Here is a 16970-nt window from a genome sequence, read left to right on the forward strand (position 1 = left end):
GTTTTGTAAACCCTGGTACACATACCACTAGTTTTAAGGAAGCCACTTCAAAGTGGGAGTGGCTGGCATGCAACCAGGAGCTGTCACTACCTGCAGTGGTACTTGTCATTGCTGCTTCTAACAGCAATACTTCTTCCTCAAAAACTGTGCTGTTACATATGAAAATAATTTTCCTACACCCTGTGTATGCAAAGAAGTTCTTAAAAACAAGCCCGTAGCTCTATCACTCTTTCATCAACTTTGGCCTGTAAATGTTTTGCACTATTGCAACTAAGCATTAAAAAAAAAAATCTTAATTCACGATACCAGGAATAATTAAGTTAATGTGCATTCATTCCCATTCTGAGAACACTATTTTCAAGTGATTAACATGACACAGGCTTCATTCTTGAGGCAGACATTTTCCAAAGTTATATGCCTGTGAAAAAATTTATTGGAAACTTCAAAGAAAAAGTTCACTGCACATGTGAGTGAAAACCCAGAACTCTCTCAGTGTTTTAAGGACACTACAGAAACTTTTCCTTCAAAGTAGTGTTAGCATCAAATCTTGCGGGGACAGAAGATTCACAATCATCTTTAACATGATCTACCAGAAGAACTATCAGGCCATCAAGGAGATCATCTAACCTGTAGAACAGAGGCTACAAACTCACATCCAAGTAATGCCTTTACTGGATCCAATAACTTGTCTTTAACCTAAACTTGCTATACTACCTTCTACTGCTTCTTTAGACAGTTAGACTTTTTACACAAATCCTATATAAAAACTTTTGATGTTGTTGTTGCCTTTTGTAGTTATTATTTGCAATTGCTTTTATTCTCTATATATAGTAATGGGTTTCTGGCCAGAACTGTTTTCTGTTTTGTCAGCACAATCATGACCACTTATACTTTTAAATAAAACTCCTCAAAAACCTTTCCCAATTTTGAAATACAGTTTTTTCTCTTTAAATTTCCCTGCTTTAAAGTTTTTGCTTTTAATTTTCTCTAGTTTAGGGTTGATAGTTTCACTGAAATCACTGGGGTTTTTTTACCTAGTTATAACTGCCACTGTTTTGGAAGTGGTAAGGTCAAGATTTCCAATTCCTAAGTCTTTACAAACTTTCAGCTTAGTGATTTGTTTATATTTCTCATAATGAACTCCACATTGAACTACTTCATGTTAAGTCCAATAATTTATTTTAAAAATCATTATCTGTAACTCTTAGAAATTCAGGATTATTTTAAAGAGATTGTCTAATGTTTTTAGCAGTAGCATAAATCCCTCCTCTGCTTCCCAACCTTTTCAATCTTGTTTTCAGTTAAGCAGGAAGAAAAAAAAAGATTTACTTTTCTGAGTACAGTATCAAGAGATACGATATGAAAACAAGAGCTAATATTTATTTAGTTTCTCTTCAGAAAGCACATACTAGGAAATGTTTGGAGAAGCCAACAACACTTTTTATTTAGGAGACAAAAATAATCGAATATACTTTTTAATATATTTGATATGTAAGGAGATGTAAGATATTCCATACTCACCTGATCAAACCCACGAAGTGGGATACTTCTCATCATGACTGTAGTGTCCAATCCAACGCCCGTTAGAAAACCAGCACACTCAAGTGAAACATCTGGTGAAGCATCAGTTAAGGAAATATAAACAATAATTTCATATAAATGCAATATAAAAGGGTAGTATACAAGTGGTTTTTTTACCTAGAGGTATCAAGTTCTCCTCAGAGACATGTTTAGCTTGCTTTTGTTGCATAGAATAAAATTCCAAAGCCTTAGAATACTTTCCTCCTAGATAACATTGTTTTTAAGATCCTGAGAATTTATCCTCAGCTGACCTTAATTCCCATGATGCTACTGCACAGAAAACTATTACTATTCTATTACCAACTCAACTACAGGGCATGAGCAAAGGAATTCCAAAAACTGAGCTTTCATAGGAAAGACAGTTATGCTGCTTAGAATCATAAATCATCACAGCTTTTTTCAAAGGATACAGCTGGCTCCAACAACCAACCTGTTACATAAAAAGAAAAAAAGAATAAAGCAGTGGAATGAGCTTGTGCATATTTCCGCACAACCAAAAAGTTATTTTCTGAAGTATGCACAGCTACAAAATTACAGGTTTCAGGAGTGCATCCAATGTTGTTAGATGGGAAGAAAGAGTGTGGCTTGTCAACTCCAACAAAGGTAACACTATAACATATGAGCTTATTTTATTAACAGAATAAAAAAAAAGAACAGGCTTATAACACATAAGAAATTGGTTTCATATTGTAAAGATACACATATTCTGAAAGACAAAGTGAAGAAAGCCATGAAAAACTCAGAGACCAGCAAGGTTAAGAGGCATCACAAATATTTCAGCTGTGTTCTATGATATACCTCCGTTGGAAACATCTGGAGTGGACACTGACAGGTTTTGCCCGCAGTGCCTATTGCTGCTGGTGCCTTATCTTTACAGGGTGTCTCAGCACCTTTGCCTCTGAGACAGTAGGCAACATATAAACATACAGACATGCAGCAGTCTTGTCAGAACTCAAGTATATCTCAGAATTTCTAAAGGTATCTTAATTACTAAATATATATTTTAAACTATTTTTGAAAAAACTTAACACAACCAGAAGTTAAGCACATTTGAAATTCATCATCTTCCTATCAAGTAGATTATAGTCCCCAACATGAGATTTTATTCATTGCTAAATTTCATTTTGATTTATAGCCATCTGTTTTTTAATCACCTTTTTTATCCAAATGCCAAATATTTGCCCTTCCTCTCTTTAAAAGTTTGTGTATGCAGTTATAGAAAATCTGTTTAATAGATTTACCTACACTGGTATTTATCAAATACGTCCATTTTAGATCTTAATTAAAACTCCAGCTCCCATCTCTCACCATATTTCATATCCTTTCAACCAAGAATATCACTAAAGTTGTACATCAACACTTAATTTATGAGGTGTATCAGCTCTCCAGCACAGCAGTTTCCATGCCTGTCCTCAGATGCCCTATACAATGCAGCAGTTCTCTCCCTTCAAACCATATCCTCAGTTCCCTGTCTGCTGGGTACACAAAAGGCAGAACGCTCAGTCACTGTTCCAGACAGAAAAGTGGGTCCAAGGGGCCAGTCACTGACACTCAGCTGCTGGACAGGCTGCGCTCATATGCCTTTGCTGTTCATGTGTTATGCAGATTTGTTAAAATCTCACAGTTTGGAGATGCATTCCACATAATATTTCCACTTACAACAACGTCTTTTGTTAAGTTTCTGAATTAGGGAAAAAAGCAACATTAGGGATCAAAATTTCTAGTTACTATGAGAACAGCGTAGAATGTTAGTCTCTTTCTGGCTATGATTTTCATCTCTGGAAATACATGCTTTATAAAGAACTTTTCATCAAAAAACAGCAACACAAAACCACTGGTATACATGCTTACCAGGACAGAAATATTTTTCTAGAAGGACATCAAGAACCTTAGAAAATTAAAATATTTTATATGTGAACATGTATGGCAACTAAAAGCAAGTTTTAGAGGCATGATGGAGCTCTGCAGACAGCAAATTTGGCTTCTCTTTTTGGCTCTGCCTCTGACTAGTCACATATCCCTACGAAAGTTATTCTTCCGCAATACTGCAAGAAAAAAAAAAGCTCTTTATACACAGTCTATTCTACATTAAGAGAGGAGAGCAAAAATAGTAGGTGAAATGCTGGTTTGTGGCCTATACCTTACCCCAAACCAATCTGCACCATCTCCTAGTTCTAACAGAGATGCTTTTAAACTTCTGAAAAGTGCAGACATGGGGGCTGCTGCTCCGTAAGCCCCAGGGATTGCAGAGTCAGTACAACATGTTTTCTCACAAAAGACCCTAGATAACATCTATCTATCGTATAATAAAAACATACAACTTCTGAAGGTGTACAGAGAACAGGTTGAGCTAAAGAGATTAAAATCTGCTAGTCTGGGTTTTATGTTTGGCAAACAATTTAACATAGTGGGAAATAAATTTTTGCAGCATTAGGGCATCTGATTCATCTGTGATAGATGCTCTTTCAGCATGTAGCTCCTGGGAAGTGCTGCAAAAAGCCACATGCTGCCCATAAAGAAATAACTACTGGAGATTCACAGAGAATAGAATATCTGTAATTTGGGCATAGGTTTGCTCTTCTTTTTCATTAGATGAAAAATAGATGCCAGCTGGCACTCATTCATAGTATCAGCAGTACATTATTCACAATTTCTTCTAAAAAGTAGAGGGTTCCTGTGCATTGTCAATGTCTAGTAGAAACGTTAAGAAAGCAGAACCTAACCTCCTTCACACCTGCTCAATCTCTCACTCATTCTGAACATATTTCAAGGCATCTTTTCTAATTCGCTCTGCCAAAACTCTTCATCTCTAGTAGCAAGAATTTCTTCACAATGTTTGTATATCTAAGGGACTTTTAAGTTGGTTAACGGTTTGCTCTTTTTTTTTGTTTTTTAATATGTACAACTGCAGGACTGACAGTTCTGAAAGCCCCAGGCATGTAATTTGTAGCTGAGTTATGTACATTTGGAGAGGGAGAAAAGAAAGAGTAAGTACAGCACAGCTCAGACTAAAACAAAAGGTGTTAAACTGAACCTTGGGAATATTTATAACAGAAACAAATCCGACAGAAACAAACCTTTAACAACTCCCCCCTTCATTTGCTAGGACACAGACTGATAAAGCACAGAAATGCTACTGTAGCCCCTGCAGGCTTATTTTGACTAAATCTCAGGAATGCAACATATAAACACTAGACTCCCACATTACACTGTTACAACTTGCATTAGCAGCAACTGGACAAAAGCCACATTTTCAGAGAAACATCTTACAGGGATAAATCTTATGTTTAGTTTTTGTGCAGGGTTTCGGTGTTTTTGGGGTTTTTCTTTAAAAATAACTTCCTCGCATAAATCATGGTCTCAAAATTCAAGAGGTGACTGATATACTACAAGCAGCAGCAAATTTACTTTCCTTTCTAAACTGTACCAAGGAGCTTTGTTTATCTATTTGATGTTTAGCTTAACACAGTACATTTTTTATATTAGAAAGTCACAGCCACGAACAGCAGCTCTGTTTTCTTTCAAACCACCAGTACTATAGTTGCAAGTCTCTTTCTTATATATACTTTGCTTTTTCTAGAACTGCTCAATAGAGAAGAGAAAAAAATAGTATTATCTGACTTCCATGATATCAAATGTGCATTTCCTATCACAGTTATTTGCATGAGGAAATTGCTCTGTAGTGCAATGTTGACTCAGAATCTTACTGTGCTACGTGCTCTAAAAACAGACTATGGCATTTTAGTATTTCCATTAAAAACTTTTTTTTTAGTATTTCAGTTAAACAATAGCTCCCAAAGCATAAGAAAAGGCAAAAATAACCCAACTTTCTCATCATATTTTCTTTTGTTATCAGAACTGCCACCACTTAAGAGAACATAAAATTATGCTGGAGTTTCTTTCCTAATTGAAGAGCAATTTCACATATATCTGTAGCACAGAATAGGGACAGTACAGCCTTTGTTTAAGTTTATGCTGCCCTCTTGTGACTTCCATGTATAATTGCGACAGCAAACAAAGCCTAAAATTGTGAAAATTCATATTTAATTTGATTTTAGAAGGGAATTTCATAAGGGAGGGGGAATCTCTTAGTTACTAATGAAGGTTGGTAGTGTGATGTTGAAGCATAGCAAACAAATTCTCAGAAGGAAAACGGAAGGGCAGAAAAACTGGTGTATAAAAGGCAATCTTGAACATATGTTCACTTTGCCATAAAGAAAAAGTACAAATGCCAGCATCTATTAAAGCCATGGTAAGGTAACTTACGTTTTTCCAGGAGATTCTTTTAACCAGAATAGATCATCACTTGTGATTCCATACTCCAGTGCACCTGCAATCTATGAACACACTGGTAAGATCTTGAATCTACAAAGCAAGTACTGGCAGCAAAGAAAGCTAATAGCAACTTGAGCTATGTTAGCTGAAGTATAGCCAGTAGACCAAGGGGAGCATATCTGGGGCTGCCCAGATATGTTACCCAGTCTTTGTCTTTGGAGATTTTCAAAACCTGACTGTAAAAAGCCCTGAGCAACACGATCTGACCTCACAGCTGACTCAATAGCTGATACCAACCTCCTTGAGCAGGAGGTTGAACTAGATGACCTCTAGAGATCCCTGCCAACCTGAATCATCCCACGGCTCTAAGCAACATCAACATACTAAATTAATGCAATTTGTTTTCTATGGAAATGTTTTTCTGCAAAGCCTGTGCTTTATATAAAAGATAATTTTTCACATGACACAAGTAGGAAAATCTCTCATGTGTTACTTTATATTTACATTTTTCGTCATTCAAGCATTCCTTTTATCTGCACCAAAACCAGTAAAGCCACTGGAGTTGTCAGATGGCAAGAGTAACTTACATGCGTAGGATATTTTGGTCTCCCTCCAGTAGCAATGACAATATTTTCTGCAGTAACAATAGTCTACAAACAAAAATACAAAATCAAAATCAAGCATCTGAAATCCTTTTATCTGTCTTTAGATTTTACCTATGTACAATGAGCGATAAATGAGAAAGCTGGCACTACAATCTGCTATTTATATGACATAATAATCAGCAATGCATTAAAAAAGGATGGAGATAAAATAAAATAATACATGCAGGAGTTTCTCCTACACATTCTCTCAGTTTTTGTTTTAATATTAAGCTTACAATTGTTCCTATATTGGACAAGATTCTGATGACTACATGGAAGTACCAGTTTTGCACAAATGTCAGCTTTTTAAAATCAGTTTTTGCTTATGACAAAACACACAAAGATTACAGCAAGTGAATTCTGTCTCTAAGGCCTGGAGTTAAGCTACCTAAAAATAGCATGTTTTTAGAAAATGCTAGGCATCTACCCCCAAAAACTTTTGCTCTCTCAAGCTGATATTAATAGTAACATTATATAATTATTCTCAAAAAGGTGTTAAAAATGCATGTTCAGTCTCTTGTTAAGTATGCAGACACGGCTACCATTCTGTTACATCACCTAAAATCCAACACATGAAGACCTGAAATGTTTGAAGTGAATGACACTGCAGGAATCAGCACAGCGGCTCACCTCTTTACCTGCTTTTGTTAAACCACGGATTGTATGCGGATCAGAAAAACTCCCTTTCATGTTGAAATATTTCACCTTCCTGTTCAGAAGAAAATAGCAACATAAATGCACACTTAATGAAAAACAGGAATGAAATACAATCAGCTACTTTTTCCATATCTGAAGTGCTAAAGAGGATAGCAAACAGGCATAGAAAAGTAAAAGGAAGCAAGCATCTCATTTCATAGGATTGTTTGCAGCTCTCACATAATTTAAGTCACTTAATTCTTCTGTCACAGTTAACTCCTCTATACAGCGGAGTACCTAACCTTGTAACACGCTTTGGGATCAGATTATTGACCTCTTCAAATAATATCTTTTCCACTAGCCATAGCATTACTATTACTATCTATAACATTACTAATATAATGCTCATTTGAGAGAATACAAAAGTGACTCAGCAGGAGTCATGAGACTAGCACCTGTTAAATTATCTATTAATATAATTTCTCTATAAGAGGAGCTGCATGTTGGAAAACTTGGAACCATTTCTGCACTGAAAGCAAAAAATTCAGCTGCCCTAGTACAGTTTTATCTGTGGGCTTGTATAGCATATAAATTTTGGTGGACAAGCTTGAAATTATCTTGAGAAACCCTGACTGCTTCATATTAGTGCAAAACCTCTTCAGATTAAAGAGGGCATTCCCTGATCACTATGCTGTTAGAAAGCTTTCACGTATGGTCACTTTCAACCAGTATTTCCCAGAGAAAAAAAGGAAGGGAGCAGGGGGAATCACTTACATTGTGAGCATTACAAGCTCCTCTTTAGCTTGGAGAAGAGGAGACTGAGGGGTGACCTCATTAATGTTTATAAATATGTAAAGGGCAAGTGTCATGAGGATGGAGCCAGGCTCTTCTCAGTGACATCCATTGACAGGACAAGGGGCAATGGGTGCAAGCTGGAACACAGGAGGTTCCACATAAATATGAGGGAAAACTTCTTTACAGTGAGGGTAACTGAACACTGGAACAGGCTGCCCAGAGAGGTTGTGGAGTCTCCTTCTCTGGAGACGTTCAAAACCCGCCTGGACACGTTCCTGTGTGATATGATCTAGGTGATCCTGCTCCGGCAGGGGGATTGGACTAGATGATCTTTCGAGGTCCCTTCCAATCCCTAACATTCTGTGATTCTGTGTGTGATTCTGTGATTGGCAAGGGCACTTAAGAGTTCTGAGCAGAAAGGACTTACAAATTCAAAATACTAGCTCTAATGAGAAACTCCAAAGGCATTTCAGCAATTCTAAAAGGAGAAGAGGAGCTCCTTGATTACGGGAAGAAACATGAACTTCAAAGTCTTATTTACTTGTCTTGTAGTTGCACTCTGTGTCCCCAGTTCAAGGATTTCACATAATTCTGAACAGCTTGTGCCATCACAGACCTATCACAAAACAAGAAACTGAACATGAAGTCATCATGTTACAAATTCAGATTATGCAACTCAAAGATACAGGCAATTGCCAGAAATTAGGAATGTTTTACAGTACTTTTTGTTATAAAAGTAAATTATCAAGCCCAAAACAACATAATATCTGCCCTGATAAACCACCAAATATAGTTTTGTGTTTTAAACAAGGAGCAGTCTAAAAAGCTTCATGCAATATTCATTTCCCTAACTGTCCCTAAATAAACACTAACTGGGAAAAGCTGTTACGCATTTGCAGCACATAGGAGTGGATATGGGCAACAATCTTTACCAGGTATGATGAACAGGTTGGGCTATATTCCAGCCATAGTGTTGGGCATCTTTGAGGGCACTCCCTAAAAGGGCTGCTTGATGCATAAGCTTTTTAGGAATGCAGCCAACATTCACACAAGTTCCACCAAGTCCCCATTTGGTTCCTCGGGGAAAAAAAAAAAGAAAGAAAGAAAAAAAAAGTAAATGCATCAGGTTAGCATAACAATGCAATTGGGTTACTTAAAGAATTATGTTGTTCGTACAATTAGTTTGAAAGTTCTGAAACAACAGAGTTTACTATCTCCTACAGATCAGTTTCTAACTCTGCTTATGTTAATTTGTTTTGATAAAAACCATCTCTATATATTTTTCTTCTAAAATGCAAACCATCTCAATATGTTTCTCAGAGCTCTGAAGAACCACTTAGTTACTACACATTCACATTTGCTTATTTGCATATCTCATTTTACATATCGTACACTGAGAGCCTCAACATGATGCAATTCATAATTTTTAGAAATCGTAAATGACATTTTGACAGACACAATAGTCTCACATATTTAAGGCTAAAGTCTACTGCAAATGGTAGCATCAAACACTGCTAACAACCTTAACGTGCAGGGGAAGCAGGCAGAGCTGGGACATCATTGCAGGAATGAGCAGTACAGCAAGCTGGGCTTAAGGACTTGTACTACAAGCAAAGCAGGCAGCGTGGCTTTGGCCACTTTGCTGCCTGGAGCAATGTGCTCACCTAGGCAACCGTTTTACGCACATGTCCAAATATTATCCTAGTATTTCTCTTCCATACCTTGTGGAGAAGGTTCCACATAATCCAAAATGGCCACTTTCCTTCCAAACTGAGCAGCTTTAAACAAAAAGCAAGACAAGGTACTTAGAGGAGGGAGAAACACACAAATCTCAATATTTTCAGTAGCACAGGCACAGATTAAGAGTACAGGAGATGACAGCTGGTGGTTTATATTGCCTAACTGAAGATGCCAGACTAGGGATCAAGGCTGCCTATGTAGTCAGCAGATTCTCCAGAGGCAATTAATAACCCAGACTAGAGCCTCCAGCTTCCACCGACCCTAAAAATGCAATTTGACCCCAAATGAGGTGTTTAAGAACTTTGTGCGTTGTTGAACATTTTACATTACACATTGCAAAGCAGCAAGGTTCTCTATAGCAGTTAAACAGTTCTTGGAAACAGTCTGAAGGGAGTGTTAACACACATATAAGAGACAGTATAATTTAAAAAATACAGTATCTATGGATGCACTCAGAGTATTTTACAATAACAGTGAAATAAAAGCTTATTAGATTTTCCCATGACAAAAGAAATATTTTTTAAAAGGTTAACAGGAAAGCCAAACAAGATCACCCCATCTGGGGGTGTGAATTAGTTTGCAGATTAACTGTATGGAGCCAAGTTAATGATTAACGTGCAGGGACTGACGTATACCACGTTTCTTAAAAAGCTTTAGCATTATCGGTAACACTTCTCTTAGTTTCCATAAACACCACTTATGCTAAAACAAAACTTTTGTTAGTTATTTGTACATACAAACCTTCTTTTGCACAAGCAAGGCCTCCAGACCCTCCACCAATTACCAGAAGATCATACTCATTCTTTCCTGTGAAGAGGATGTGAAAAAAGAAGGAAAAGAAACAGGCAAAGAAGACGGGAGACATATGTAAGAAGGTAAATATCAAAAAGTACTCTGTTTTTTACAATTGATTGCTGCTGATTTGGGTTTTCTTTACTTTACTAGAGCACTGTATTTTTTTTAGTGTCCCAAAGCATTCTCCAAAAATCGTTAAACTATCTATTCTGGTTTCATGAATGAAATACAGAAGATAAAGCAATCCAAAAGAATTGAGGAAATAGATTAGATTTTTTCACCATGTCCCAAGAAGCTCTTTCTGCATGATTAGACAGCTGCACGTGGGATCCAGTATAGGTCTTCTGTCTCTGCATTACAGCAGTAAGTTCTACATGTAGATTTTTCAACAGGGTCATCTTATTGGACTCACAAAGCTTCAGCTGCAATGCAGGCCTTGCAAGGGTGCGGGGGAGCGGGCAGAGGGAGGATGGCCCCTTCTGCCACCTCAGCCTCCCCACAGATCAGCTAAATATCCCAGAGCAGTTTTGAAGCAGCAGAAGCCCACGGGTGAGCCACAACTCGTTTCTTAGCAAGGGCAACCCCTGCTTTCAGAGAGCTGCCAGTGGTTCAGGGAGGACAGCCAAAGCCTGCAGCATCCCCACACCAGCTGTGCCACCATAGGGGTGGGGGACTTTTCTCAGCAGTTCAGAGCGGGCAGTCAGACTAGAAAGGCCGATACCCCCCGGCCGCTGGAATTAAGCCTAGAGAAAAGGTTTGGCCGCCCCTCGGGCTGCCGCGGTACCTCTGCAGAAAGCCCCACCGCAGGGCCGCAGGAGGCCTTGCCCCTTTCACAGCCACCTGCGGTCCGGGGTGTCCCTCAGCAACTCAGGGGCCGAGGGACGGGCTCCGAAAGCCATTACGGATGGAGGCAGCCCGCCAGCCTCCCCGCCTCGGCCGCTCAGGGAAGAGAGTGGCGTCTCCGGGGGCGGGAGGGGAGGGCGGCGGTCTCCAGTCCCCACAGCGGTCGCTCAGGTAAGGCGCCCGCGGGCGTCTCCCCGCCGTGCGTCTGGTGGGAAGGGCTCGGGGGACCCTCCGCAGGCGCTCTCGGCGTCAGGAGGAGAGGACAGCCCGCTTCCCGCGAGGAGAGGCGGAGGCGCGGCCTCTACCAGGCCCGAGCCCAGCGGGCACCCCGTACCTGAGAGGGCTCGTACCGTACGGCACAGCCCCGACACCCCCAGGAGACGCTCCCGCCTCCGCCACAGCGCCGCCATGCTGTACGGCAAAGGGCCTCCGCGCCGAGCCAGGACCCCTGCGAGGTGCCCGGGCAGCGCCTGAGTGGAGGGCGGTGAGGGCGGTGCAGCCCCGTGAGGGCGGGGAGTGGGGCGGGCGCGGGGATCACCGCGCGGGCTGTACCCGCGGCGCGGGCGTGAGCACGAGCACGATGCGCGCCCTGCGCGCAGACCTGAGGGGAGGCGGCCGCTTCCCGCCCGGAGCTCCGGCTGCTGGAGCCGATGCGAAGCCGCGAGAGGCCGTTTTAGAAGGCGGGCACAGACTGGCGTTAGAGACGAGGGCTTGCGTTAAAATTAGACGTATTGGAAGGGGAAAAAATCCTCCGGTTTGCTTGACTGGCTTCCCCCAGCGATGCTGCTGCAGAAGGGGTTCAGGGAAGGCGTTTTGGGAAAGAAGAGGAACACGACACCTGCCCAGAACCTTCAGCGATATTCAGAGCCCTGTTTTTTCCCCCTCTGAAACCGCGTATCCCTTTGTGACAGACACGGGGAGAGGTGGGCTGTCACAGCCCCTTCCTCAGGTGCAGCATGCAGGCTGAAAGTTAAAATCCTCTGAGAAGGTGGTTTGAATAAAGCATCTCCCTTCCACGAGGTGTTAACAGGCAACACGTGATGCTGTTTCAGATTCATGTGGCTAAGATACAGTGTTGAGAGCAGGCGCTAGGGATTCAGGTCTGAGAGAAGAGGGGCTTCCTCAACCGAAATGGCCTGTGCTACACAGGTCATTGAACTAGACCAGCACAAACAGCTGTAACACAGTGGTTAACTGTGGTGGTACAGACACCTGCACAGGACGACCTGTCAGAGCACCTCATGCTTCACAGCCTTCAGCAGCGTTTCATGTCCCTGGGCCATATGCCAGCTGTTGACTAAACAAGGGCGATGCTGCTGACCTACTTTGGATAGGAGTTGTGAGAGTTATTAATGCTTGTAATGTATTCTGGCAGCATAAGGTAAAAGGCCTCAAAGTAGACATTGATCAAATAATACCACAGGGAACAATGTTTTTCTCATTCAGAAGCGTTGGCTGTTGGCCTTTACTGAAGCACAGTAGTGACCCTGCCCGCTGCTGTATGTAGCGAGTCGTATGTGATAAATACCACCATAGCCAAATCAGACATTGGAACAAAGAATCAGCCGCTTTTTCTTGGGGAGAAGGAGCTGGCGACAGAGAACAGTTTTAGGCAGTCATGGTTCAGCTGACTCCGGAGCAGGGGCCTGGCTCACAAGGGGGCAGCATCCAAACATTTTGTTTCAGAAACCATCAATTATCTGCTCCACAGTTGAAGAGGAAATGGCAGGAAATTAAATTACTCAAAATACAGTTTTGCAGAACTAACATCACCTCCTAGTGTAGGTCTGATCAATTTATTTCACTCCATTAATGTTTGAAAACACATGAAACAGGAATTACTAACACTTCAGTAAATAGATTGACGACTCGTCCAGTATCACTGCTGTAAAGAAAAAAAAAAGGCAAAAACCCCTCTCTGTTGCCTCCTGCATCACTAATCAATAATTCACTAGAAACACTCTTACCCACTGCAGCAGCAGCAGAAAGACATGACTAGGGCGTACTGAGAGGCCTTTGAGTTAAAGAAACCTCAAGCGTATTCAGATACTAATCTTTCATGCTTTTCAGGTACATGCATGCAAAGTTGTTTTGGCTGTTCATTTTAGCCACTATCATGAATTGAATCAGGAAGTGTTGAGCATATGCTCTTCTCACAGCATTTAGTACAGACACGTAGGATCAAGGGTAGAATTAAATCTCCCCAAACACAAAACAAGTTTATATGAAGAAATGGTCCTGCAGCATTATGGTATTTTGCTAATAAGGAAAGGCCTTAAATGTAGCAAAGCTGTTGATAGAAAACATTACCTTTAAACAGCACCTACAGTGGCAATTTAGGAAAGAATTGATGATAAATTTGGAGTAATGCTTCTAAACTCTTAAGGATGGGATCTTGGCCAAGTGAAGATTGTAACAGCCACATCGTACACTAGCATTACTGATTGCTTTCATTAGTTTAGAGCTCACAGTGTAAGTGAACCACAGCCTACGCAGCAGTGGTGAGATTGTTGCTTCTTTTAGATGTTTGTGTGTTCCTAGATGCATCAGCACACACCCTCTCTTTTCAGTGAGTCAGATGCTTTCACTTGGCATCCTTCTTAAGTCATCTGGGAACCAGAACTATCCATAGCTGCTGCTGTGCCACTGGCAGACCGCGTGAAGCTGGGCTGTCACCAGCCCTCTGGCTGTATCTCACAGCTAAGGATAAAGCACTGTGCAGTTCCACAGGCTAAGGCTTTCCCATCATCAGGACTGCCATCGTCAGAAGAAAGTACAAAGTCTGTGTAATGCCACTTGGCTTGTTTTTGCAGATTCTTACAAGCTTGATCATTGAGACCGATAGAGGCAAATATCAGCAATGAGGAGTAGTTTTTGCCCATGGTGACAATAGTAGTTAGAGGAGTAGCCACTGATATTTGCTGCAGTCAGCACTGGGCAGGTGTGTCTACGCTGCACTTCAAAAATCTTTCTCAGGGACCAGAGACAGATTCTGGTTATCAGGTGTGGTTTCTAATGTATCTTTGGCTCATCTCCTATAGCTTTCTACTCTCTTATTTTAAATCGTTTGTGGTTAGCATTAAGCTGATCAGAACAATTAGTGATATACTAATTTTTTACATATATATAAAATATATATCTTAATTTCTTTTAAGAAAGCAAGCATTAAGTCCTTTAGCGGCAAATACATTCTAGTATCAGGAATCACTTACATGAAGCATTGTGTTTCTGCAGTGAAAGCATATTTTTTTCAAAACCTGGGATTAAATAAAAACTTTTTACAAGATAGGTATGAGACTTAACATCATACTTCCACAGAATTTTGTTAGTTGGAGCCAGTCATATTTAAAGTCGTAAATCAATACATTAGATGTGGTTTGGTTTATTTCCACAGGGAGATGTTTATTCAATGTACTGTAAACAGTGTGGTATTAAAAGGCTAAAGGAAATATACATTTCAGAAATGTATATAAATCCATTCAACAAAAATAGGGGTTTTGCAAGGCATTAATTGGTTCTGTTAACAGGCAGACTTTCTCCTTTTGAATTTATTGTAAGGACAGCTTGGAATTCTGTACTTTATTTTCTCCATATGAAGATACCTTTCGTTACATTTATCAATAGCTTACTTAAATTCTTCCTCACTAAAACAGCCAGGACCAAATATCTTTCCTACCTAACATTTTAGAAATTTTGACTTTTCAAACACATCTTCTTGTCTTTCCTATTTTTCTGGCATGTTTTGCTTTGTTTTATGTTCCCAGATTAGTGACCTGGCAGGGTGGGGAAAGAAGAGAGATGTCAGGTAGATACCATCTTTGGAGGTCATTACATATTGTTTCTTTTTTAGTGGGTGGGGTGGGAAATGGGTTATATCAGAGGTTGCATTTTGTGGCATGACTTAATGAATAAGTTACAGGAGTGTCAGTAAACTGTACTGATCACTGGTTGAACTAAGAGGTCTCTGCATGAGGTAGGACTTTTCGGTTTCTTCCATCTCTCTTGTGATTGATTGTACTCTTTTTTAAAATTCTTTTTTCTTGTTGTTCCTCTGCTAGTGTGTAGCATGGTGTCCTTAACATTAAGGAGTAAGGAGGAGGGAAAGAAAAAGCACCTGGAAGAAAGGCATGTCAAATGGCAAATACAAAAGTGGAAACAGTGACTTAGTCCCTGGCAATTGAGAGAACCATATTCCAGAGCTACAAAAAGGACAGAATAAGTGGTAGCAGGGGAGGGGTGGTTACCAGTCCTTAGACTTTTTTCAAACCAAGGTAAAACCTTCTCATCATTCAAATTGCTAAATATATAGATGGTATTCTAATGTGGGGGTTACGCTGACAAGTGAGGACCCTTGTTCGAAGACACAGATCCTGGGTAAACCACAGAAGTATTTTTACCACTTTTATTTGAGGCTTCTGCACTGGCTTGTGTAGCAAGAATTTTCTAATATTACTTTTTGTTGGGTATTGCTTTAGATTGGCATGAAGGAATCTGTGGCTGTTTGCTTACAATCAAACTCTGCTGTATTTTTCTGCATTTTTGATACCTGCTTTTAAGAACTTTGACAAATCAGTCTTTAGGAGAGTTAAAAGTCAAACAACTGATAAAGGAAGAAAAGTGATTGATTTTGGTTTATGAGATCGAGGTGGTGATCAGATTTCCATGTGAAGTCTACAAAGTTTACAGCATTTTGTTAAGATGGGACAAATATATCCCATTAGCTAATAATTGTTATGTAAGGTCTGTAAGTGTATCTAAGACAACTACACTGAAAAACCTAAGAAAAGTACACACATCACAGAATTACTCTAGATCAGGTCATAATTTAAATTCCATTTTAAAATTTAATTCTAAAAGAAAACCAACCATTCTTATATTTGCTAAGTGCCCTAAAAAAGACATCTTGTTACAAAGAATACATCCTTCAGCTAACAGTGTTTCCTCTGCTGTAAACATTTGTGCATAGGTTCATAAACCAACAAAAAAATGGTTTAACATTTCAGCTTTGTTGCTATTTCTCCCTTTGTTTGCTTTTTTTTATTTTCAGAAATTTGTCTGAGAGTAAGACTCGTTGTTGTTCAGAATTTAATCTATACCATTTTATTCCTTCCTTCCTTAATATAGAATCTTCTGTTCATAGTTTGTCTTAAACAACTAATTGATTGCAAGTGAGGGAAAAAAACAGCAGAAACAGATGAAGCTTCAGGTAACACAAGTTCTTGACTTCATTCAAATGCTTCAACATATATTACCAAAATAGTGAGGGGAGGAAAGACAGAAATACGGTAGACTTAACTGAGCTCCGAAGTTTTCATGAGGAGTTACAGTGTCTTTGAAAGCGGGAAGTTTTTTTCAGTCTACATGATAACCTTTTAAGATGCACAGTAAACACGAAAGAGATTAACTGCTTGTGTAATCTGTTACATTTTGGACTACAACTTTGCTGGCCATCTTTCTTCTCTTTTAGCTGTTTCCTATTTTAGATATATCCAGCCAGTTTTGTGATTCATACAAGTCATGCTTCCTTCCTCAAAATTCCTCTTCTGCCTGTTTCTCAGCAAGAGAAACTAATTTGACTGTTGAAACCAGCAAATTCACATAAAAGAAAATCCCTCCTGCTATTCTGAAAATGCAAGCTCAAAAGAATTTTCTTCCACTCAG

The 16970-nt window shown here is 39.8% G+C and overlaps 1 protein-coding gene across 6 annotated transcripts in view; it reads right to left on the minus strand.

Annotated features, from left to right (window-relative positions):
* Positions 1–11733, minus strand: part of TXNRD2 (thioredoxin reductase 2) — a 35496-nt gene extending 23763 nt beyond the window's left edge. Inside the window, exons 1-10 of one of the 6 annotated variants that reach the window (XM_068412483.1) lie at positions 11644–11733; positions 10413–10478; positions 9653–9709; positions 8864–9008; positions 8473–8547; positions 7131–7209; positions 6444–6506; positions 5848–5918; positions 1992–2011; positions 1522–1613 (exon numbers count right to left, since the gene is read on the minus strand). In XM_068412483.1, the coding sequence (XP_068268584.1) occupies positions 1522–1613; positions 1992–2011; positions 5848–5918; positions 6444–6506; positions 7131–7209; positions 8473–8547; positions 8864–9008; positions 9653–9709; positions 10413–10478; positions 11644–11719 (744 nt within the window). In that variant the 5' untranslated portion in view covers positions 11720–11733. Of the gene's footprint in view, positions 1–1521; positions 1614–1991; positions 2012–5847; positions 5919–6443; positions 6507–7130; positions 7210–8472; positions 8566–8863; positions 9009–9652; positions 9710–10412; positions 10479–11250; positions 11328–11643 lie in introns of those variants that run through there. The other 5 variants (XM_068412482.1, XM_068412487.1, XM_068412488.1 and 2 more) reach the window with 5 other exon arrangements.
* Between the last annotated feature and the right edge of the window lie 5237 nt (positions 11734–16970).

Source organism: Nyctibius grandis, chromosome 14 (genome assembly GCF_013368605.1).
Source record: "Nyctibius grandis isolate bNycGra1 chromosome 14, bNycGra1.pri, whole genome shotgun sequence".
In the NCBI taxonomy this organism is placed as follows: Eukaryota; Metazoa; Chordata; class Aves; order Nyctibiiformes; family Nyctibiidae; genus Nyctibius; species Nyctibius grandis.